Source organism: Erpetoichthys calabaricus, chromosome 14, assembly GCF_900747795.2.
Source record: "Erpetoichthys calabaricus chromosome 14, fErpCal1.3, whole genome shotgun sequence".
NCBI classification, from domain to species: domain Eukaryota; kingdom Metazoa; phylum Chordata; class Cladistia; order Polypteriformes; family Polypteridae; genus Erpetoichthys; species Erpetoichthys calabaricus.
The window spans coordinates 30,596,986-30,622,268 of record NC_041407.2 but is presented as its reverse complement, the minus strand read 5'-3'; the positions used below and the strand labels follow the sequence as shown (position 1 = coordinate 30,622,268).

At 37.6% G+C, this 25,283-nt stretch overlaps 1 protein-coding gene across 1 annotated transcript in view; it reads right to left on the bottom strand.

Annotated features, from left to right (window-relative positions):
* Window positions 1–1,110: 1,110 nt before the first annotated feature.
* The window catches only part of mrpl58 (mitochondrial ribosomal protein L58), a 98,362-nt gene continuing 74,189 nt past the window's right edge, over window positions 1,111–25,283 (bottom strand). Inside the window, exons 4-6 of the mRNA XM_028791826.2 lie at window positions 22,231–22,313; window positions 14,339–14,508; window positions 1,111–1,424 (exon numbers count right to left, since the gene is read on the bottom strand). Of these exons, the coding sequence (XP_028647659.1) occupies window positions 1,340–1,424; window positions 14,339–14,508; window positions 22,231–22,313 (338 nt within the window). The 3' untranslated portion in view covers window positions 1,111–1,339. The remainder of the gene's footprint in view (window positions 1,425–14,338; window positions 14,509–22,230; window positions 22,314–25,283) is intronic.

Below are 25,283 nucleotides of genomic sequence, written 5' to 3'. Positions count from 1 at the left end.
TGAACCATGGGAACATGGAATAAGTTATCAAGCAGTGTGGTAGACAATAGAAACTAGACTTGATGTTATTTTAGAAGAATCACCTGGTTAGGAGTAGCAAGATTTTTTTGGGCTGAATGGCCTGCTCTTGTCTGGATTGTAGTAAGTATCTAATGAACTACTACAGTAGATCTCAGTTGTTACATTAAAATAAATTTTGAATCAGGAACACTGGTCCACATTTGGAAACTTGTTAAAGGTAGACTTCACACAAATATTAGAAAGTTTTTCTTCACGCAAAGAACCATAGACACATGGAATAAATAACCTGTTGCATGGTGGAGTGGTATAGGGACCTTCAAATCTTGACTTGATGTTATTTTGGATAATCTAGTTGAATAGGTTGGGCTGAATGGCTTCTTCTCTTCATAACTTTCTAATGCTCTAAATGTATTTTTGGAATGTGGAAATCAAAACTGTACATGTACTCCGACTGAGGCCTCACTAGTGAGTTAGATAGCTTATGCATAACCACTCTTGACTAGTACTCTACACATTGTATCATATAACTTAAATGTCTTATAAGTTGTCTTTATTGCTATTGCACACTATGTAATAGAATAAACAAATTTGGAATAATTTAATTATTATATGCTTACAGAAGATGATGAGTACTGTCATTTCTATTTGATAATGCTTAAGTACAGTATGTGCAAAGTAGCTTTTATACTACTCTGCTTTTAAGAGTAAACTGAAATTACAATCTACACTATAGTTATGATTGCAGGAATACTGTAAAAAGGTCTTTAAAATGTGACTCCACTTACAAGACGAAGTAAAAACTATTCACGCATTTTCTGAATGACTATATATGTTCTTCAACTCTTTGTCTGCATCCCGCCTGCAGTCTTCCCTGGCAGAAATGAATTTGTTTTGCAATCCTTTCTTACGAGTCCATGATCAGACTAAATCTTTATCTCTGACTACTACCTGGAAAGATGTGCTTCTGAGAAAGGTGCATTGCGATCAGCTTCTGGAAGAGGCTTGGGGGTGCCATTCTGTTTTCAAGTAAAATAATTAACTGCCTCAAATCATACCTCTTTATAGTGCTAATCAGGGCACAGACAGTGTGGGGTTTGAGATTGTGGATGTATTACTGGGGGTGATTACAGTGAGCAAATAGTGTGGGTACAAATGCCTTGCATCTTTTCAAGATATATTGATCAAAAAATGGTAAAGTATGTGTACACTGCGTAAAAAATGTGTAATAACTACAGTACACACCAAATGGAATGCTAAATATTTTTATGTTTGAAATAAATAATCTTGAATTTTCTGATGTCTTCACATAGTTTTAGTTTCAGTCCAGATCCTCCCTTCTGCTTTGCTTCTTTATCGAATGCAGTTTTTTTTGCTTTAGTCTCTCTTGGCTTTTTTTCTGTAACCTGTTATGAGAGTAGGGAACAATTAATTAAATACATATTTTATTACTGAATAAACATTATAACAGGAGACTGTCTTTCCAGCTTCTCTTTATAACAAGAATAATGCCATGGAACCACAAATTATATAAGAAGATACACAATGGAAAAATAAAGAAAGAGAGAACTTACAAAGTGGCAAGTAGTTTCCATCCATAAGAAAATCCTGCTGCAATGGCATACTCATTTGTCTTGCTCATATTACCACAATTTGGCTTTGCTGACTAAACTTAGTTAGATTGAAAATGGGTGTGTATGAACAAATCACCAATGATTTTTAGTCTGGTGAGAAGTTTTTGATTTAAAACACACCACCACATTGTGGGATCCTTATTGTAATTGTCATCTAATTGAAAGTAAATTAAGCTTAACTTCATACAGGGCCTTTCACAAACTATCAAAAGGCACTTTAAAAAGAACACAAGAATACAATTAAAAGCAGTGAAACTGCAAATGTAGTGCTTCTGTGTATCAATGCTCTCAAAGATTAGGGAAAATACGGTAATAAACTGACAAGTTATGCTATTTTACTTATTTATTTTACTTATTTTAACCGCTAGAAGGGATAAGAGTTTCCCACAAGCCTTGTAAGTCTGTCACCTGGTAAGCGATGTCACATAAATAATACAACATCGTCAAAACCACTTAACACAGTTCAGGGTTATGGGGCATATATAAATAGTTTATGAAATTAAAAGAAATAAAGTGAATATTTATTGAATATTTTGATATTTGTTACACTATCAGCAAGAGGCATTGTAACTACAAACAGCATGGCCACAAAATGGAAGTAAACATCCAAAAAACACAAAACAAAATAGCATGGAAAGACATCATGACTTAAATGTTAAAAAAAAACTAAATAATAAAGAAAACACACATTAAAATTCCCAAAATGTAATTAAAATGACTTTAGGAAAGGCATAAATCAGATTCATGACAATGGGTTTCCAATTTAAATTCTAAATTAACATAATTAACTATTGAGAAAGGAATAAAAATTAAACCAGGTTTTGGGCTAAAAAATATCAGTCTATACCTTTGCGGTTCTTATTACGCGATAACCCAGCCACTGGGGATGCACAAACCAGTGTGTTTCTTCGTGCCGGTCCCAAGTGGGGATAAATGGGGAGGGTTACATCAGGAATGGCATCCTGTGTAAAATTTTGCCAAATCAATATGCGGACAACAATTTTTGATGATCCGCTGTGGCAACCCCTAACAGGAGCAGCCGAAAGAAGAAGAATTACAAGAGAGTGTGATGCTGCTGTAAACAAACATTAAATGCTAAATTCTTCCAAAGCTGTTTGGTATTGCAGACACATACTTCATCCTTTTGACATGCCTGTCCAGAGAACATTATTCTTCTCCAACAAAAACATAAACTTTAATTCCCATACTTTTCATGGATAGTTCATAGTAAACAACTTGTATGAACACAAACTTGTATATAAGTGTACCTGGTTCCAAAATACCTTGGGCCACATGTCAATGTTCAACTCTGTAGTTGTGCAATATCTTTTGGACATCCAGGTAAAGAGAAGTGCTGAGCTGTTAACTAATCACTACTTGCAGGTAGGTTGCCTCAGACAGATGAGGCACCTGCTAGACAAAGAAGTAAGGCTCAAATAACTAGTGAGAGCATGCTAGTGTTTAGTTTAGATATTTTCCCATATTTCAGGAGCAGTCAGGGACATGGAGTCTTAAATGGACCCAGTTCAAGGAAGTTACAAGAAGCTGTGGCTAAAACACTATTAGTAGCATTTTATATGACATGGAAGATGGAGGTCTCTCATGCCATTTTAGCAAGAACATTTTCAGATTTAACTGAAGGGTACCAGGAGGCTAGAAAAAGCAGCAATGCGAGAGGGGGTTTGTAAGGTAATGGAAATTACCTTTGATAGCATCAAAGTGATTCTGGCATGCTACATATTCATTGATTCAGGATAAATAAGCAGGTCAAGTCTAGGCTATTTTCAAGTAGTGTAGGAAAATGTGGACCTGAACTGGGGATCTTACTAGAAAGTGAAGAAGCTACTTGTAAAACTGGTGAACACACTGTCAACAGAAGCATTGTTTGGGTTGGGATTTATTTCTATAGATGTAGCTTCTATGTGATTAAAAACGTTCTGTAGTGGCAAGACAGCAGGGGTGAATGGAATAAGATTGGAAATGATGAAAGCACTAGATATCGTGGAAATTTTTGACAACTATGTCTTTTCAATGTTGTCTGGAAAGAGGGGGGCAGTTTTTTTTTTTCCAAACAATGAGTAATAGTAAACATTACTTTTAAAACTAAATTATTTACTCTTCTGCCTATCAAAAGCTTTCCATTCATCACTTCATGCTGTTTCTAGTTTAGGCAAGTGGTGTAATAAATGTATCACATTCTACAGAATCTGTATTTTAAATTTAGATTACTTTGCTTAGGTCCCCTTAGCAGCACCCAAGTCCAATGTCTACACCGATTAAAATTAATGTATGCACTGTGAGATATGGCCGGCCGTTCATCCCGGCCAATACCCACAGGCCGCTAGATGGAGCCCTCCCTGTAGCATGGAAGTGCCCCGAAGACCAACAGGGAATTATGGACAATGGAGTTTTTATTTCCCGACCCTGCTGGACACCGTGGGGCCCACCAGAGGACGCTACAGGGAGGCTCAAGGCCTCATTCGTGCCCTATAACCCGGAAGCATGTCATGATCATATGACTAGAAGGAACGACATGTTTCCGGGTTGAAGATAAGGACTGTTTACCCCGACACGGAAGGAATAAGGACTTGTGGGTAATGGAACAGAAACACCTCCGGGTCAGGGAATATAAAAGGACTCTGGGAAAGCCAGATGTTGAGCTGAGCTGGGTGGCAACGCGTCTGGGAGTGGAGGATTGATTATTGATTGGTTTATTGTATTGGTTATTAATTATATGAGTATTGTGGAGTGTATATAAATATTCATCTTGGGATTTTACCTGGTGTCTGACGTCTGGTCTGAGGGTTCAAGGGGTCATGGAGACCTTAATCTTTCACAGCACACACATCTCTCATTATGCAAATACTGGGACTAAATGGCTTGCAACTGCACCACCACTGGAAGCTCACACTTTTGTAGCTGTTTCTACAAGATAACTTCTATTCACAGTATATGATCTACAAAGCAAATGCAGACTGGATTGGAAAACCTGACATAACTCATCGAGTCTCTTGAGTAAAGAGAAAATGAGTTGATCCACTGCTCCAAGTAGTGATGGAAAAGCAGCTGTGCTTGTTATTACTGGCTTTAAGAGAAAAAATCGGGAGTGGTCTCCCCTAGACTTTCTCGTATACTCAGATATGGGGATAGATATTTGAGGAGTAAATCGCAAGACAATGATTATATTTTTATATTGTGTACATTAAAGAACCATCAACAACAAATCAAATTAATATTATATTGAACAATTATTATAAAAGTAAAGCTGAATAAATCGGACTCTGCAGCTGCATGACTAAAAGGTAAAATACCACTTCCAGTTAACGGAAATTGCTCAAAAATTGATAGAAATCTATGTTTTGTACCTAATACTTGTATGCAAAATTTGGTTGACCTAAGTGAAAACATACTCAAGTTATTGTGTTTATATATACACACCCACACACACACAGAAACACACACAGACATAATTCCAAAAATGGTATTTTTGGACTCAGGGAGGTCTAAAACTTTGAGATTCATCAAAATCTGAGAATGGAATTTTTGGAAGATTCCAATACTTTCCCCATACTTTGTATACGAGAAAGTCAGGGAGGTCTAAAACGTCTCGCGATTCATCAAAATCACGACATTGAAACTTTAGATGATTACAATACTTTCCCTATACTTTGTATATGAGAAAGTAAAAAAAGGAGAATGTAAAGTCTCAGCCCCATTAACCAAAAGCAGCGAAGGGACGGCGAGCATAATATTCTTCTGAGGTGGGTGACGTTTAGATATTTTTGTACGAGTTTCTTGCACTTTAATGACTTGTTTCATATTTCGTCCTTGGGTCATCATTCTGGCACCCAGTTTAACCAGCTTCTTTTTGAACATCATCATTTAGGATACAAAAATACAGTGTGCAGCACACAGCAAAACAGTGTATGCAAGCTGCATGAGGGGACATGTCTCTGTGTTTAAGTAAATAAGTATAAACACACACTATGGCCTGAACACACAACAGAATGACTAAAAAAGAAAGAAAATTTAAAAAGCAAGAAAAGTTCTGATTTGGCAATTAACAATAACAGTAAAATGGTTATGAAGTCAGAAAAATTAAACTACACTTAGTTTCATGTTAACAAGACAGTTCATTAGTATCTAATGTATCCACCTGTATAGAGGGCAGCAGGGTACTAAAGTGGATTTTGATATTTCCACATGCCCATGTGAAAGAGGTTTTGTGCACAGCAATGTATGTCCAAATTTGCCAATGTGAACCACTGATAATTACAAGACAGAGTGTATCAGTTTCAAAAAATTATATTAGAAAATTCCTGAAACTGTCCCCCCCCAACTGTCCCTTGGCAGTTTATCTGTTATTGCAAATCCCAATATTGGCTCCAGAATTGAACTCTGAAGCAGTGTGAGCAGAACTTGAGCTAACATTAGCTATGAAAAAGGTGCCTGCCACAGTTGGATTGAATCACACATTTCAAGTTTGATCACTGTGGATGACTTGGGACTACAAACACAGAGGGAGCTCCATGCGTGGTAAGCTGTTGCTCTGTGCTTTCTGTGGTTTGTGTTTGAGCGGACAGGCACCAACTTCTCACATTTACTCAGGTGTACTTTTCACAGATGTCCATAATTGCCTACATAAGCATGACATCCATATAATCAAGCCTACACTGTATTGTTTCTTTCTAATTTTCAATCTTTGTTTCAGTAACTGGCTCTTTAGCGGGCTGCCTCTTTGCTTCCGTCTGTAATTTATGCAGTATTATTTGGGTCTATTGCAGTTATGCCAATGAAATACAATTAAGTCTCATGACTTTTCCATGTTTTCATCCTTTCTGCCCTGCTATTGTTATTCAGGTTCACTGTAAATATCTCTAATTAACTAAACATCACAATTTGATTATGCCTAATTATGCAAGACACCTCACAATTCAATGCAATTATAAGACAATTCTTAATACATCTCAACATTTGACTTAAGTACATTTTTGTTTTTCTACATGGAAACCACTTGCTGGTTTTACTACAAAATTATAACTCATCTTTAAAGGTAATATGCTGAGTTTAATTCCATTGTTTTTCATTATTACAATAAATGGGAGTGCCAACTGGCAAATTCCGTCATGTGTCATCTAGAATATTTTATAGTACTGTGTCGAGTCCATGAAAGAGTGCCTTTAGGGTAACATATTTTAAATAAATTACTATGGATTTCAGCCTGTCATGAACCACTACACATAACATAAAGTTACCGCTAATACTCATGTATTTTACTGAACAATTCTCAGACTCTAAACACTTAAGAAGACACAGTCAATCCAAAAACATTGTACTGTAAAACAGGTATGAACTATAGCCTGCTTTTCAAACTTTTTAAACATGTCACCTTCATACGTTTTTATATCTGCATTGTATCTAGGTATCATTTATTCAGAGTAATTACACTTACACATTCAATTTCATCTCCAGGGTCAGGCATTGACGGGTTGATTTACATGCTGTAAGATGAGGGCTTTGATCACCTTTTGCACAAATCGGCTCAGTACAGAACACTGCTATTCATTTTTCACCACCATAGTTTGTGATTTTATCAACCAGATCACAAGTGAATTTACAGTTTTTTATGCAGTCAGTTGTTATATTATTGGAGCAGAAAGAAAGAGTGTCTCTGAACCTGAGTTAGGTGCCGGGTTTGATCTGATTGCCTGGGACTGATGTAAGCTGTGTACATGAAACAGTTTACATTTGTGGGTGTATGCATGGAATTTATTTTTTGACATTTTACTGTGTAAATCTCCAAATCCCCAACTTGAAATGTACTGAAAACAGTGAAGTGGGAAGGCAAATGTAATAACTCCTTGCTGCAAACTTTCCCACAGCGCGTCAATACTGCAAACTTTCCCACAGCGCGTCAATGTACTATCACTTCTGATATGCCAGAATGAGGCATGCACAATATATGAAAAAGAATAATATGGCAGCAGCTATAGTATACTATATATAAAAAAGTCAATACCCAGGGCGATTTTGCAGTAATCAACCTAAAATATAAATAATCAACCAGAATATGTTTGATATGTTTTTATCAATCTTACAAAATATGTTCTTGGTTTAAAAAGTAATTCATTAATATAATCCACCACAGTCTTTCTACCCTCATTGTCCAAAGTCAGAAATCTCTCAAGTCACATTCTACATGATGTATTCTTTCAAATTGTTGGAAGTCCCCATTTACCACGAGAGTCATTCCTGCTCACATGTGCAGTCCATTTTTGTACTTTTACAATGTGATTAGGTTTTGAAATAACTTCACTCCGTTTTAATTGGGGTTTCAAATGTCCTAAGAAGGTACATGTTAATGTTGCAAGAAAAATCTCAGAGAGTAATGTCAGCTGTTGAGTTGATGTTATTTTTGACAATTTTATTAAACAGGATGGATGAGGATGTTGGACTGACAGGCTGCTGCTGCTGGTGGTGGTGGTGCTGCTGGTGCTTCTTCTTCTAACGTTTAACTGATGATAATCTTTACTAATGGCAAACACAACTGATAAAAATGTCCCGTCACAGAATCTCCCAGTCACAACTTTCAGCCAAAAGCAATCCCTTGGCCATATCATGAACAGACTACCATGGCACCTAGAATCCAAAAAGTACCTCCAGTATGATCACAAAGGATACAACAGATTCTGTCCTGAATGTAAGATAACATTTCCGTTCCTTTTGAGAGCCCATGTATTATTGTGTGTCCTACAATAAGTACAACTTATTTAATTCCATGAACGATAAAGTTAATATACTTCTTTAAGTAGAGAACTTAGAATCAGTGAGGAAATACATACTATAAGTCTTTAGGCATATTAAAACAGGATTGGTTCTATTTTCATAAACAATTCTGATATGATTTTTGCTCTGCATTAAATGTTCATCCAACATTAACAATACCAATTGAGCCCCAGAACGGTTAAGTTACTGTCAGAAGAGCGTCTAAGAAGTCGTAAGTTTGATTCTCATCACACAGATCAAAAATTCTGCTCCATAGTTCACAATGTCACAGTTCCTTGCAATATTAATCAAGCAGTACAAGTAAAATGTTAAGGCTGAACTGGACACTTTTTTGATAGCTGTGGAGTCTCCACCTTGTTGATACACATTAAGACAACTAAAACTTGCTTTTAGCAATCTAAGGAAAAAAGAGGAAATATACATCAATTTGCTCAAAAGAAATAAATTATGCCGGGCTCCTTATTAGGATTATATAGGATATAAGTAATTTTATAGTACTCTCGAACCTGAATAAATTACCAAAGGCCAACAGACCTGGGGCCTCATGTATAACGCCGTGCGTAGAATTCACATTATAACATGGCGTAAGCACAAAAGCGGGAATGTGCGTACGCACAGAAAAATCCAGATGCAGGAATCTGTACGTACGCAAACTTTCACGTTCTTCCACTACATATATCCCGATCAGCGTGAAAAGTAACGCACGTGCAGGCGCCTTCTGTCCTGCCCCAACTCCTCCCAGAATTACGCCTCTTTAAATATGCAAATCAATATAAATAGCCTTTCTGTGAAAAGACAATGGGAAAAGCACGGGGGCAAATATAAGAATTTCAGCGAATACCAAGTGGAGGCAAAGGAAAAACGTACTATTTGTTGGTTTAAACAGTGGTATAATCAACAAAAGAAAGTTGATCAAGTGACAGAGTGTCGGAGAAACTCGAAGGCTCAAGTTCACAAAGTCGCACAGTGCCCGAAATAAAAAAGAAATCACATATCAAAGTCGCCGTGAAAAGGCGAGTCGTAGCCCACCGTCTGAGTGTCATATGAAAGCTTATTAGGGTACACACAAAAAAAAAATAGGCACACAGTGGGAAAAAAGCACGAAATGTCAACTTTAATCTCGAAATTTCCACTTTAATCACGTAGTTTATTTTGCTATTAAAGTAGAACATCATAAACTTCATCTTAAAATCGTTTAATTTACTAGTTTCTCAAATCTCATTGTAACTAAAGTGGCACATTAAATGCTTTGTTCTGTATTTGATCTTCTACGTGCTCTATATGTGTGAATCACTACCTGCTTCTTAAACGGGCTTTCTCTTTCTCCGACAGGACACATAATCCATTACATTTGTGATATTACAGCTCTCTGAATAATTAAAATACTGAGATGTATACGTGATATCTTTTTCATGATGATAGGAATGAAAGCATGTTATTAAACATGGGAACACGGTGGCGCAGTGCTTGTTCATGTCTCACGCAAGAGGCTTGCTGTGTCATGCGCGACCTTCGATGAAATAATTTATTACAGAAGTACTGTCTCTTTCAAACGTACTAACCTCCAATTCCTGTCCTTACTTTTCTTTCTCCAAAAACCCAATCGCCACACAATCAGCTCTGTAATAGACGTGAAGCCATTTGTAAGCTTAAAACGCCGATTCTTCAAAACTTTTAAGGAACATTGAAATATCTTCGTAGTACATGTTTAATTATTCTATCCGTCTATTCTTCCAATGTCGCGTCAGCACCAGCATGAATACAACGCAATGCAGAAACTATCCACTGAACTAGCTAGCGCTGCGGCACCGTGTCCTCACATGTTTAATTATTAACAATACAGATTATTTAAATGAAGTTAAAGTTTTATCTGTATAATATAATCAACATATTTTTCTGCATTTCATCTTAAAAATGAATACCGTCATCAAATGTAAATACGCGCTTTATAAAGTGGCACAGGTTGTGCAATATTATAATTGTAGTGCAAGTTTACAGTGAGGTAATTGTACTTATAAGTAAACAGTTCTACAAGGAGCACTTGATGGACTGATTGAGTGCTTTTAGAGTTCTTGGGATGAAACCTTTTTCTAAACCTCGAAGTCCGTACAGGGAAGCGTTTTGCCTGGTTGATGCAGCGTCTGCTTCATGCTGTATACCGATATTTCTCTTTCCGATCAGCTGCTGCTGTGATTCCCCACTCAGATACAGTGATATAAATACTCCGAGTGGTGCAGTGAGAGTAATATGGAAAAGATGATCTGCTGTGACAACCCTTAACGGGAGCAGCTGAAAGAAGAAGAAGATCACAGTGAGAGTTACAACGCTAAAGCAGTTATGGTATTTGGAATACTATGGCTATTCCCTGGACCATTATATTGCTGCAGGTTAATTACAATCAGATGCATTACACTAATAAACAATATGCAGTTAGTTTCAGTGTATTTATAAAGCCACGTCAGGAATGTGGAGCTAAGAAAGAAAGGGTGGACCACACAGGAACAGTAGCACTGCTTTGACAGTCTGCAAAACCGAGCGGAGAAATTGCGTACGCCAAGGTATGAGCTACCGTGGAAAATGCGCGTGGCTTTACGCCAAGTTTAGGTTTTATACATCGCGATTTGAGCATGGAAATGTTTGTACGCAACATTTCTATGCGTACGCACCGTTTATACATGAGGCCCCTGCTCTTCTCAGGATTTACAGAACACAGCCTGCTCTCAGATCACTACATTTGAAAGGGCTGAACCTGAACAAATATGCCTAGCAGGGACTGACTATCCTCGAAAGGTGAGCAAGAAATTCTCTACCATAGGCCTGGAGACCTGCTCCTTCTATGTAACAGAACACAGCCCTCTCCTGGAAATGCTACCGGAATGTGCGACCTATTATTAAAACTCATCACTTGGAGAAGAATTGCTAATGTCAGTAAACAAGACAGGTTTAGTAAGGTAATAATACTCAACCTTTCTTTCATTTTAAACTTGAACTCATCTTTCAACACTATTTCCATTCCTAGATGCACTGCTCCATGCTATGCACTATGATGACCATACTTAATTAAACTTAGCTGTTTTCTTGAACAATTTAGACATGTTCAGTTAGACTGTTAGTCATGTTCTTTGACTACTGGATTCCTTAAAGATACCCTACATTTTATAGAATCCAACAAAATCTTCTGACTACGACAAGTGCTTTATTAAAAAAATGTCAATGAAAGACACTTTAGCCTCTAAATTTTCTTTGTAAATTGATATTAATTGCCTAATGGAACGGAAATGCCTAAATTATTAATCTTATTTTGCACATACATCCCACAATACCAAAAGTCACACCAGTCTGATGTTAATCACATTTCTAACCAAAATTCTAAGACCTATCATCAAGAATTCAATTTGCATGCAAAACAGTGGTTACCTATCAATCTTGGACAGCACTGGAATCCTTACTAGGGTACATAAAACTGGGGGGCTTGTCACAACTCCACCTATGGCTCCCACAGTGAGCAGAGAAGTGAACAAGAAACATATCTATAACTCTAGAAAAAAGTACCAAGAATCTGTGACAAAATTAATTTTTTTTCCAATACTGAAGGTCACACCAATCTAACATTAATCAAATTGTTAACCAAAATTCGAAGACCTATCATCAAGAATTAAATTTGCATGCAACACAGAGGTTATCTATCAATCTCAGACACCTCTGGAATTTTTACTAAGGACACATAAAATTGCGCTTTTTTTTTAAGACCTTTTTCACACTGCGACCCAGGTACCATTATTTTTGTTAAATGTAAAAAGTATGTTTCACTATAAAATGCAATATCATGTGGCAAGTTAATATATTCTTAAATACATATTCAGATACTGTATGCCAATTCCGACAATGACTAATAACATAGGATAATATTTCAAACCCTGAGTTGGGTGGACCTATCTCTGCATTTGTCTATATGCCTGGCAGGTACACATTTGAACCAATGTGTAATTAGAAAAACAACTGTTTAACCACACAGGAACTTTCAAAATGACCTCGTAATGGGAGCTGCACCTGATTTAAGACAGGAATCTTTGGCAGTAATTCAGAAGCTCGTCCATGGATGAATTTCTGTGAGTCATGTGTGCAACCTGAATCATTCTTTGTGCAAAGATACTTTGAAAGGCAGATGAGCCAGATTGCTCTCTTACTTAGGCTTCTGTATTACTAAATCTACCTATGCATTATCCTTTGGTGTCATGTGCTTACTTAATCTGTGATGGGGACCATTACGGGCTTAGCTGGTAACACTTTTCCACAGGAGTTGCAAGATCTTGTGCAAATCACTCCCCGTACTTAACAATATGCCATGAAATGTGCCCGTTTCATAGTTTATAGCAAGCATACTTTGAGTTTCACACTGGTGATGTTAAAGTCTGGCCTGTACTTTATTCCACTTCTTACTGACCACTAATTAAACATTCTTATATAATCAAATGAAAACTAGCTATAAAAATTATTGGTAACTTAAGAGTTTAACTCAGATTGTCAACTGGGGTATTAATTAGACAATCCATTCGGGAGCCTGGGATTCCCGGACATTTTTCATTCCCGGGAAAGAAACTGCTGTAATTCCCGGGAAAACGGGAATGGCCAAGCACGCATATATAGCATGTAAAAGTATAAAAATCGATCAAGAAATAACAGAGTTATAGTTGAAAATAATTAAGGTGGCGCCATTGCTGCAGCTTGCACTTCATCAGACAACAGCTTTGAACAGCAACTTGAAATTGCAATGCGTCAGTCTGTTGCATCCGCATTATCTGTACCAAGAAACTTGCCATCACAGAATGATGACAAGAAACTGGATGCATCAGTAAAAGCTGAAATGGCTGTGTTTCAGCACAACGGCAAGTGCAGGCGTTGTTTAGAACAAGTCTATCAGTATCTGATGATTGTACCGCCTACTTCAGTGGAGACAGAGTGTGCTTTCTCAGCGGCTGGCGTACTTCTGCATGAAGGTGTGCTCTCGCATGGACAACCGCACGCTGGACACGTTAATAATAATAATAATAATTCATTACATTTATATAGCGCTTTTCTCAGTACTCAAAGCGCTATCCACACAGGGAGGAACCGGGAAGCGAACCCACAATCTTCCACAGTCTCCTTACTGCAAAGCAGCAGCACTATCACTGAGCCACCTGTGAGGACATTGTGCTTTCTATGCTCTTATTACCGCAACTAAAGATACATGTACTTCTATGACAGCATGAACTGCTTGTAGATAAGGTTAGTCTTTTATTTGCGTCAACATATCGCAGTAGTTTTATTAAAAATAAGTGTTGGTCGTTCTAAAACCGTTCACATGTGAGATGTCTGGGAGCCTGGGATTCCCGAATTCCCGGGAATGGATAAACCCGTCCGGGAATGGATTCCCTTGTATTAATGATTTGCTTTATGACAACAGAGGGTGATCTCAATGGATCTTGAAATCCATGGTTAAAACAGAGAAAACAAAAGTAATAAAACAATAACTGTATTTACTAACACAAATACATAAATAAACAAACACAAAAGAGTGGTACACAAAAGGGGCAACACAAAGTGCTAATAAACAAAATTAAAAGAAAAACTTCTGTATTTATGGGCCATGCCATGCTGGCATTTTAGTTGTTCAGTGTAATGGCTTCTTTCCCAGAAAATAAATTGCATGATGTGCTCCCTCTCGCTTGCCGCCAATCACTCTTACTGTCACCCTTGGCGTCTGTTTCATCTAACTCAAAACATGCTGCATTTTAAACGTACTGTTAGTCCCAAATTGTCCGATCACACCTCATATTTCTTTGAAAAACCATTCTTTTTTATTATATATTTTGCATTGTAACATGTTTTTAGATAGGAATAAAATAAAATAATATTACCTTATATAGTGGAGTTGCACTTTGTATTTGCATGGCTCCTTGGGTTTTATGCTAGACTCTTCTATTATGTCTTTGATCTTCTGCAGACAATCACGAAGATTTTGCACCTGGTACCGACTTTTTTGTGATTTAATAATTATTTCACCATTTTTATTAATGTCATTTTTATGCTGAAAAACAAAAATAAATTAATAAAATAAATCGACAGACATTATTTCAGATTGAATTCTTCCCAGGGAAACATCTAAGTAGTGCTGAATCTGATAAAGGTATTTTGAAAAAAGCTTTTAGCAAAATAAGTTTTTTATATTTAAATTATGATAGTTCATTAATTTTGGTTCGTTTATATTATGTTTAAGGCAGTTATACATGGAAAATACTAGTGTAATTCTGTAAAAATCCATGTACCTTTAAATAATTCTTTCCTTTTGAGTTTTTACTATTCTGCAGTAACTGTTTCTGTTTCTGAACAGTTAATTCACATAGTACAGTAAAAAGGCACATTAACCACCAAAGAGGTAAATACTTCAAATCAAACAAATTCATGATGTTTAAATATTTCTTACAATAATAAGACAAAGGGTACTTAAGTAAAATGCATCTCAATAGTATGGTGTACATTGGCATAGTTGGTACAAAGAATGAGTTGAGAATACAGTAATATAATAGTCAAGATGATTTAAGTGAAGCAAAGAACAATTGAACTTTAAGTGAGATCTGAATACATTTGCTGAATTCATGAATAGGCCCTAGGGAAAGTGTTAAACAGAGTAGAAATCCATTTATGTATGCAGTAGACTTGGCTAATGCAATAATTTATTTTCATACAGTAAAAATCATTTTCTTTCTCAATTTAGAAGTGATTTCATCAGGACCAGGTGGAATTTCCCATGAACGATCTGCAGGAAAGGGAGAAAAAAGGTTAGCGCATTCCACCACCCCCTGGTCTGGCGTGGAATTACTCTCATTTAGACCCTTTAGCTGCCTGTACACAATGTGTGACAGTAAATTTAATGTATTTATTATTATTCTAACTTCTCAACAACAGTGACAAGAACTGATATCAAAATACTGTATATGTAGAATTTAGATACAATTTTTGATGCTAAAAGTGTGGCAACCACGTAGTAAAACTATGGGAGCAACTTATTTTTTCACATTTGTAATAGGGTTGGTGGAAAAAATGTTCCTTTAATAAAGTAATGATTTAGAAACTGCTGTGCATTTATTCTGCTTTCATTTCTCTAATATTTCATTTTGCCTAATTATCTGAGGGCATTCCTTGTATGGAATACACAAAAACAGAAGATATTAGACAGGGGACAAATACTTTTCACAGCACTGTAAAAGAACTGTGATACCTGAATTTAGAGCACTCTGAAATAACTTACACATAAGTTATGAGAATTCTAAAACAAATGTATAGTAACTGTACAGTAACTATTAACAAAAATTAATCTCTCTGGACTGATATACTGAAATGTAACCCTGAAACTAACGGAATTGTTGGTCAGTTGATGTGGGACATGGATTGAAATTCGCTGTGGGATTGCGTGAATTCTGCAAAAAATTAGTAATTCCCACAAATTCTAATTTTTTAATGCCTGGCTTTTCCATACATATTGACTGGGTCAGCACTCTTTCTTAATTGTTGCAAGAATAGTCAAAATTGTTTTCTAAATCACTAATTTATTATGCCAAAATTTGTTACTTAAGAACTGATTTATTTTTTCACTGCTTACATTTTGTTAAGACTGTATGCACAGGACATCACCTTACTTTTGACATCGATCTTGACCAGAATACACAGCTGTGGAATATGACAATTGGCTGTTCAGCAGCAGGTGTGCAGTAGGAGCCGAGAGATGGGGCTTGTGGTGGATCTTTGTTTAAATTGCACTTTATGAGAAACTCAATTACATTTTATTAAACTAAAGGCTAAAAATGGACAAAAGTATATTATTGCATGCCAGTAATAAAGGAATCCAGGAAATTGTCTTGGATTGTTTAGTGATTCAAATTCAGTTCGTTCTTTTTATTTGATGAACAGACAAATGTGGCTGTGTTGGGAAATTTAAAGAAACACACAATCATAAGTTCTTTAAAATGTTTATATTGGAGTTAGCACCTTTAAACCTGAATCTGAAAAGTAAAAATCAATGACACACACAAACAGATGACAAACAATGTTCAAGGATAACTTGAGCATTACGAAAATCAACTGAAAAAGGCTGCCACCTCTCTAACTCTAAAAAGAACAACATTTCAGCAGAAATATTAGGACTCTCTGTAGGTTACCACAATTCACTTTTAAATTCAGTTATGGCCTTCTGGATATGTATATCTAGAAAAGCAAATATGTTCACTGGCAAATTATTAATTGTGTAGGTCAGGCTGGCATTATTTATTTTGCCAGGCTGGAATCCAAGTCTTGGCTTAGCGAACTGCTGCTAGACACTCTTATTGTCAGCTAAAAGTCTCAAGTTGCCTGAATGGGCCACCGTTTGGAATACAGCCTTTACAACCTTATCGGATAAGATCACTGATACCAGACCATGCAACAGTCAGGGACATCCTTCTCAGTGGTTCAAACTGGACACTCAAGCACTAAAAAAAAAAAACCATAAATCTAGGATAAGTAACATTGATGGTAGGAACATTGCACCAATGGTCAAAAAAGAGGATGAGCTTATGTGCACCCAAGGAGCCAATGACAAAATCTCTATTCTTTCCTATAAAAACCCCTTGTAACACCCTAATTGCTCTTCTCTCACCATGCTGCAGCTCAACCTGGCTGTAATTTGGCTGCCCATAGCCAGAACCTATAGCTGATATGGAGAGGCCAAAACAGAAGTTTGAAGTAATCCCTTTACACCAGAGGGCAACTGTGCTGGACCTGAAGGGTAGAATACTTGACTGTATTGGAGTTTGGATGAGTTTACCATTAGTCTAACCTGACTGATTACATTATTTTGCTAGCACCTGAGGATGCTGTGTAAAATCCTCAGAGAGAAACTGCAGTACTTCCTACAACCAGAAGATGTGATCAAAGGCAGAGAAGACCACATCTGGAACAAAGGAAGAAAGTGTGCTGAAAATCTTTATAGATGCCTGGAGAAAACTAGCCAGGAAAGGAAAAAAGCATCTCTCATCTCAAACCATATGTACAAATTACTTTGATTCCAAAGACTATTAATTGTAACTTAATAGGATAAAGCTAGCTAATGCATTACGTACAGTATTGGCATAAACGTAACTAAAAGACAATATCCTTGTAAAGGATGGCACTGTTATATAAGTTTCTTCCTAATCCCAGTCAGAAAGTACAGCAGCATTTCACATACATACCCGCTCTCTCTCTCTTATACTGTAATATATACTGTATATCTCTCTATCTATATACTGTAATATAGATTGTATATATCTCAATATTATATAAAAAAGTCCTGGGATGAGACAAGACTTTTTCAGAGAGATAATTACATGTCCTGCGAGACAAGACTTTTTGCCAAGAGATCTAATCATGCCCAGGGCCAGAAATAAAAGACAAAGAGTAGATGACAAAGTAGAACATCATAAAAAGGTTCAAAAACATTGGCGCGATACACATGCAGAGTAGGTTAGACATAATAAAAGTACTAAAATTTGAAAGTCTCAAAAAAATGATAGTAAAGATTGTATTAGCACAAACAAATGGGAATTATTACTTGGTGAAATAATGGAATAGCGAAAAGAGACTGAATAAATGGACATAGGTGATATGACAGAAGTATGTAAATATTGTTCGGATTTAAAGTTTAAGTCGGAGACTAGTAGATCTTCTAATTCATGTTGCCATCAGGGAAAAGTAGTGTTTTTGCGTCACAAAGTTGCACAGATCAGGAAATTCCAGAAACAAAAACTTTATTCAAACAGTTTGAACAAACATAAGACTCTTTCAGGAGTGGTCTGGGCTCCGTGACTACCCGGAGGCCACAGCTCTGTCTCTCAATCAAAAGAACAGAAAATCTTCCTCTTCAAAGGGGTGCACCTTGGGAGTGGGAGCCCCAACAGGAGCAGAGGATGTCTGGGGGAAGAGAGACATGGCAGTGAGACAAAAGGCCAGCTGCGGTGCAGGCTTTTAAATGTTCAAAGCCCCACAAGAGATGCAGATCACGTGGCACACCAGCAGCAACTGATCCAGCAAAGAGGAGATAAAAAAACTGCATTTGTTTCCCATTGGTGCACGACAATGCCCAGCCACATGTGGTGAGAGTATGCAGGCAGTTCATTGAGGATGAAGGAATTGATACGATTGACTGGCCCTCACGCTCGCCTGACCTAAATCCAATAGAACACCTCTGAGATATTATGTTTGGGTTCATCCAACACCGCCAGGTTACACCTCAAGACTGTCCATGAGCTCAGTGATGCCCTGGTCCAGATCTGGGAGGAGATCCCCCAGGACACTGTCTGCTGTCTCATTAGGAGCAAGCCCTGATGTTGTATACAAGCATGCATACAAGCACGTGGGGGCCATACAAATTATTGAGTATGATTTTGAGTTGCTGCAATGAAATTTTGGCAAAATGGACTAGCCTGCCGCATCATTGTTTCACTTTGATTTTTGGGGTGTCTTTGAATTAAGCCCTCTGTAGGTTGATAATTTTCAGTTCCATCATTGGCATCCTTTTGTTCCTAACACATTACCCAGTCCAAATCAGTATAGATATCCACCATGATTTTTTCCCATTGAGATCTGATGTGTTTTTAAAGTGTTCCTTTAATTTTTCTGAGATTTTATATTATTATATTATATTTTTTTAAATTTCTTAAGTTTTCCTTGAAAAAGTTCTTAACACTGATTATTAATTGCTATTGCAAACTTAATGATGATATGCAGATGGACAACAGTGTTGGCCTTTTAAAACCACAGGCCTATTCATTGTAAAACACAGTGGAATCAGTTCATTTCATATTTATTGTTACATATGGTGTACACAGTAAAATGAAGTACATGCTTGGCCAAGTGCATCACAGTCCAGCTGCCCGTATCTCTCTTTTAGAATATTTACATTTACTTATTGAGCTGACACCTTTATCAAAGGCGACTTACAACATTTATAATACAACTGGCTACATTTCTTTTTGGTTTTCTAGTTGGAGCACAGTATTTGAAATCCAAAGCCTTAACCACTACACCACACAGCCTACCTATATTAAATATAGCATCATAATAGGTAGTGATAAGCAAAGCAGGTGTATTTCCTTTCAAAAACTTTATGTATCATATTTAAGTTTGCAATAGTGAAAATCTTATTAAAACAGGTATTTGGATTTGGTAGTTTTTAAGCAATTCTTTTTTGGTTTAAATTGCTCTTAAATGTTTTAGGAACACTGCAAAAACCCAGTTAGATGCATACATTTCTCAGAAAAGGGTTCAGATGAAAATAAATGTGTCTTTTGTAAATGCAACATGTCTAAACACAATCCAAAATGAGACAAAAATAAACACTTTAAGATAAAAGTTGTAATCCAGTGAGACAATATTGTTGTGCCAGAGTGGTTGAGGAAAAAAAAAAAAGTGCAGCAATTGCTACCTTTGATGACATACTGATTTTGCTGATGCTTTTATTTAAACTTACTGAGGACTGATAAAATGTTCTGGCGCAGTGCACTGGCTGATGTGATTTGCAGTCCCCATATCGGCATTGCCATAAGGTTCTAGATAAGGTGAAATCTCTCTTACTGAATCAATCGCACAAGATTGACTGGTCAACCCCCACCCTCTGAACTTCTACATAAAGTATACCACAAGTCAACACGACGCCTACAGAAAAGGGACTATAGGGAGTACAGGAATTATTGTAAGGTATTCAGTTCATCTTTAAGCACTGCTTATATACATGGCCGGCACTATTGTTCCAGTAGTTTTTTTGAATAGTTTTTACAGTTCATTAGCAGTGTGTAAAATTATCAGTGTTGCAGTAAATATGATGCTCTTTGCATGAAAAAAATTTATTCCATTAAAATTTCATTTTTTCTTTGTAAATTGTGACGTTTACTTAAAGTGCAGCAAAAAAAGTATTTGGCATCCAGGGATGCATTAACCCCCGAGTATGTGGCAGTTTAAGAGTTAAAGCCCCAAGATGCCACCGAAACAGCCTGCACTTTCTAAGGCTTCTGGCAATGAAAACGCGCTTGCATGAATTACAGGACATATAGCGGTAACATCAGTATTTTACATTCTAGCACTGCGGGAGACATAGCAGAACAGTACTGTACAGTATGCAGGTTTACCTTTACATTCTTTTTTTTAGGTAATGTATTAAGCTGAGTTTGAAATTAAATTAAAGTGTTTTGGGGGCATATTTAGAGTTTAAACTATAAAAATAGGCATTTTTTTTTAACCACATCCAAAATTCACGGTTTTTCACAATTCGCGGGTGCTCTAGGAACATAACCCATGCGAAATTTGGGGGTGTACTGTATTATTAACTGCAATTAATCAGCAGTATTACTTTGAACATATATAGATTACATTTTCTCGCAGACTAAACAAATAGTATGCAAACTCTAGCCCACTTGGGGTCAGATTTTTCAGACTGGCATTTTTAGATAAAATATTTTTACAGAAAGTAGTTTTGGAATAATTTTAAAATTACTTTTACCAGCTTGTTAACCTTTCTGCCATTGGGTTTTCATATTACCATGTTTGGGTGAGGGTATTGGGACTTGTTTGCTATATGACAGCCATCCATCCATCCATCCATCCATTTTCCAACCCGCTGAATCCGAACACAGGGTCACGGGGGTCTGCTGGAGCCAATCCCAGCCAACACAGGGCACAAGGCAGGGAACCAATCCTGGGCAGGGTGCCAACCCACCGCAGGACACACACAAACACACCCACACACCAAGCACACACTAGGGCCAATTTAGAATCGCCAATCCACCTAACCTGCATGTCTTTGGACTGTGGGAGGAAACCGGAGCGCCCGGAGGAAACCCACGCAGACACGGGGAGAACATGCAAACTCCACGCAGGGAGGACCCGGGAATTGAACCCAGGTCCCCAGGTGTCCCAACTGCGAGGCAGCAGCGCTACCCACTGCGCTACCGTGCCGCCCTATATGACAGCCTTTTTGGCAAATCCTTTTTGGTCTTTGAGCATTCTTTTTGTCATTGCTTTTTTCTTAAATACTTATCCTTGATTTCTAAATATTCTCGGTTGACTTTTCTGTCACAAGCTGGAGTTTTTGCTCAGGTTCTCCCTACTGTGAGGCATTTTGGGACATTAAGTAGTTATCGAATTTTGTTAACAAGCTTCCAAATACTGGGGCCTTGCTGGGCTGACACATAATGTTATTGCTGGGAGTAAGCTAGACTGAGTGAGCCATATCTGGGCTTGCCAGTTAAGATAATGGCCCACTCTTCTGTTTTCTGGAGGTCTTTATCAATTTTCACCATGTTTGACACTTTTTAGCCTAAGCAAACTGATATTATTAGAAGACAAGACATGGCTAATTATAATAGGAATAAGCTAGACACCAGCTGTTATGCTGAAAAACCAGTCAAGGAGCAAATCTGATAGAAACTGTTTTAAGAAAAAAAAAATCAGCAAATCTTATCAACTGTTGCACCAATCAGAGATCTATGGATAAATTACATAGAACTCATCACAAAACCCTGAAGTTAATTGAAAAATCTTGCTGGTTTTTAAATCTTATCTTAGTATTTCTGCAAAGAAAATGTTTCACTACCAAGTACTGTTGGGCTAAAATGCTTGCTCTATTCAAATCTTTTCTTAAAAACTAATGTAGAGGCTAGTAAAAAAAGAAAACAACAAAGCAGACTCCATTAAACCTAATCAAAAATACAATGGAAAAATGAATGTTGTATTTATTTTTTACCTTTTCAATTATCCTTTGTTTTACATCATCTGGAATCCAGTCAGCTGTTTCAACATGGAATCGAATTTCTGTTTTTGAATTCACTAGAAAAAATTAAAGATATGATCTCTCTTTACCTTTAAATTTTTTCATACAACATAACATAACACATTTTCAAGGACATTTGATCCTATTTAGTGTTGCAGGCACCAAAGCCTATCTCAACAGCACTCAGTGCAAAGCAGGCACCAGTCCACTACAGTTTTTCTAGACAAGTACCTATAAATTTAACATTATAAATGTGTCTATTTCCACTTTCAAATCCAATGCATTTTAGACCTCCTACCAATTTAATGTAATCTATCATTAAATAAGAAAAAATATATAAAATATAACTAAAATGACAATATTAAAAACCTGTATAATGCACATACTCTCTAAAACACTCCACTTTGAAATGGCAATATATAAAAATCCAATGAGAACAGTCAAAATTTCTGACTCCCAACCCCTTTCTGCACATATCATCATAACTCATTTCTGGAGGTAAAAAAAGCAAAAAAAAAAAAAAAAAAATTGTTGCAGTATGCTTGTCTAACACTGTACCAGATATTCACTGACATCATTAGAATATCCATATTACTAACCGAGAATGCTAAACCGGATGATGGACGCAGGGACATCCGGCCATGGGCCGTAGCTGCAAAAAGACGTACTGCGCAGGCGCAAAAAGAGTCCGCGAGAGTCGGCTGAGGAGCCGAGAAAGGCGGACAAAAGAGGGCGAGAGAGGCGGATGAGGGTCCGCGAGAGGCGCAGGCGCAAAAAGAGTCCAAGAGAGTCGGAGAAAGGCGGACAAAAGAGGGCGACAAAGGCGGATGAGCGGCCGCAAGAGGCGGACAAGACCACAGAAAAAAGGAGTGAGCACATACAAAAAGGAGTCACAGAGATGAGGCGCAACAAGCACCGAAAAAAGGAAAAGGCACATAAAAAAGTAGTCAAACGCGGGCAAAGCACGAAACACATTGCACACGAAACTAAACACCCCCAAAAAAAAGAACAGGCGAGCGCACAACAGCAAGGCACGACCACACCCCCCCCCACCCTACAGGCACGGGACGGGACGGGACACACACCAAGAGGGGGATTCAACAAGCCCATGGAAGACAAAAAAAAAGAACACAAAACCACCCCACAGACCCTACAAGCAAGGGACGGGACACACACAAAGAGGGGGATTCAAACAAGACACAGGAACACAAAAAGAAAGAAGACGCTCGCGCAACAACAATCCCCCCCACACATCCATAACAAGTGACACCCAAAGCCACATATTCTAAAGTGAACGTCGACACCTTCACACTAGGCAGCATAGGTGTCGGCATAGGTGTCAGCATAGGTGGATGTCCTTTCAATAAAGCACTATTAACCGTTCAACTGCAGAAAAGGATACATATTAACAGTGAGTGCGATCCTCCTTATTACTTATCCATATTTCGCATGCTGAGAAAGAAACAAGTCATGAATACACGGTCATGGGTACAAAACGATTTGGAAAGGATAACGGGAACAAACACACGAACACGAAAGAAACAAGAAAATAGACGGCGGAGCATAAAACGCGCTTCTGAAACACCGGGAGAAAAAATGTCTCGGATCAAAAAACGCAAAGCACAAGTGACACCGTTACAGAGACGTGCCCAAATGGACAGACACAATGAACGTAGACACATTCAGCGCGCGTGTCAAAGTGCTGCATCGAAAGAAGCACGATTTCAAACCGAAAGAGCTCGCGTATCAGACATACAAAAAAGGGAGCGAAGAGACAGAATAAATGAACGGAGACGTGTACAACGCGCAAATGAACTGACAGAAAAAAAAAAAGCAAGACGCGAAAAGCACAAAGCTCAAATGACCGACATACAAAAACGGACAAGGCTCGATACAAACAATGCACGGCGTAGACTGAAACGGACTTTGCGCAAAGCGGAGGCGAATAAAAAAAAAGAAAAAAATAGCACGTCACAAATAATGGACATGCAACAAAAAGGCAATCAAACGCAAAAAGCAAAACATGCCCGTCGCGGACATCAATGCCACACACCTGTTAAACGCTTACGCCAAATGGCTGAAAACGCCTTCAATAAGGAATCCACTATTGAGGACAATTCATTGGGATTGATGAATGTCATTTGCAATCATTGTCATTCACTTAACTTCACAGAAGAAACAACTGGCAATACAAATAATGAATTTACACGTTGTTGTCAAAAAGGTCAGATTAGACTGCCTCCTTTACATTCATATCCTGAATATCTAAAGAAGCTTCTAACTAACGATGTGCCTGAAAGTAAAAACTTTATGAACTGCATTAGATCCTACAATAGTTAATTTGCTTTTGCATCTACCGGAGTACATATCAGGCCACCAAAAGGCAATGGCCCATACTGCTTTCGCATATGTGCACAAATATTGCATCGCATTGGAACAGTGCACCCTGAAACAAATCAACAACGCAAATATGCACAAATCTACATCCTAGATCCAGATGAGGCAATCTATCAACGCATGAACCTTCCTGGACATGGACAACTTTATGTTGCCTTCTCACGTGTTCGACATTCATCTGACGTTAGAGTTAAAATTATAAATGATCCATGCCAAGGAAGACTCATTGAAGGACAAGACACCATCTTTACTACTAATGTTGTATACAAAGAAATATTCCAATAAAACATTAATATATGCCAAACACTCGATTTGTTATTTCTATGCGCATCATCCAAAGATGCACACTATTCTATATCTAATTCATACATCTCACTCTTTGTCATGTCCCAACGCCAGGGGTTGGCGAGCGAAGCGAGCAGGGGGCGGAGCCCCCTAGTTACAAAATATTTGACAAGAACAGGCTATTCATCCCAACAAAGCTTTCCAATCCTATTCACTTAATTGCTCCAAAATAACATCAGGAATAGTTTTGAAGGGAGGGATCACGTAACGCTTGGTGGAACATGGCTGTGTTCTAGACATGCTCCAAGTCCCAACCCCACTATTACTCCGTGTTTTGCAAATAT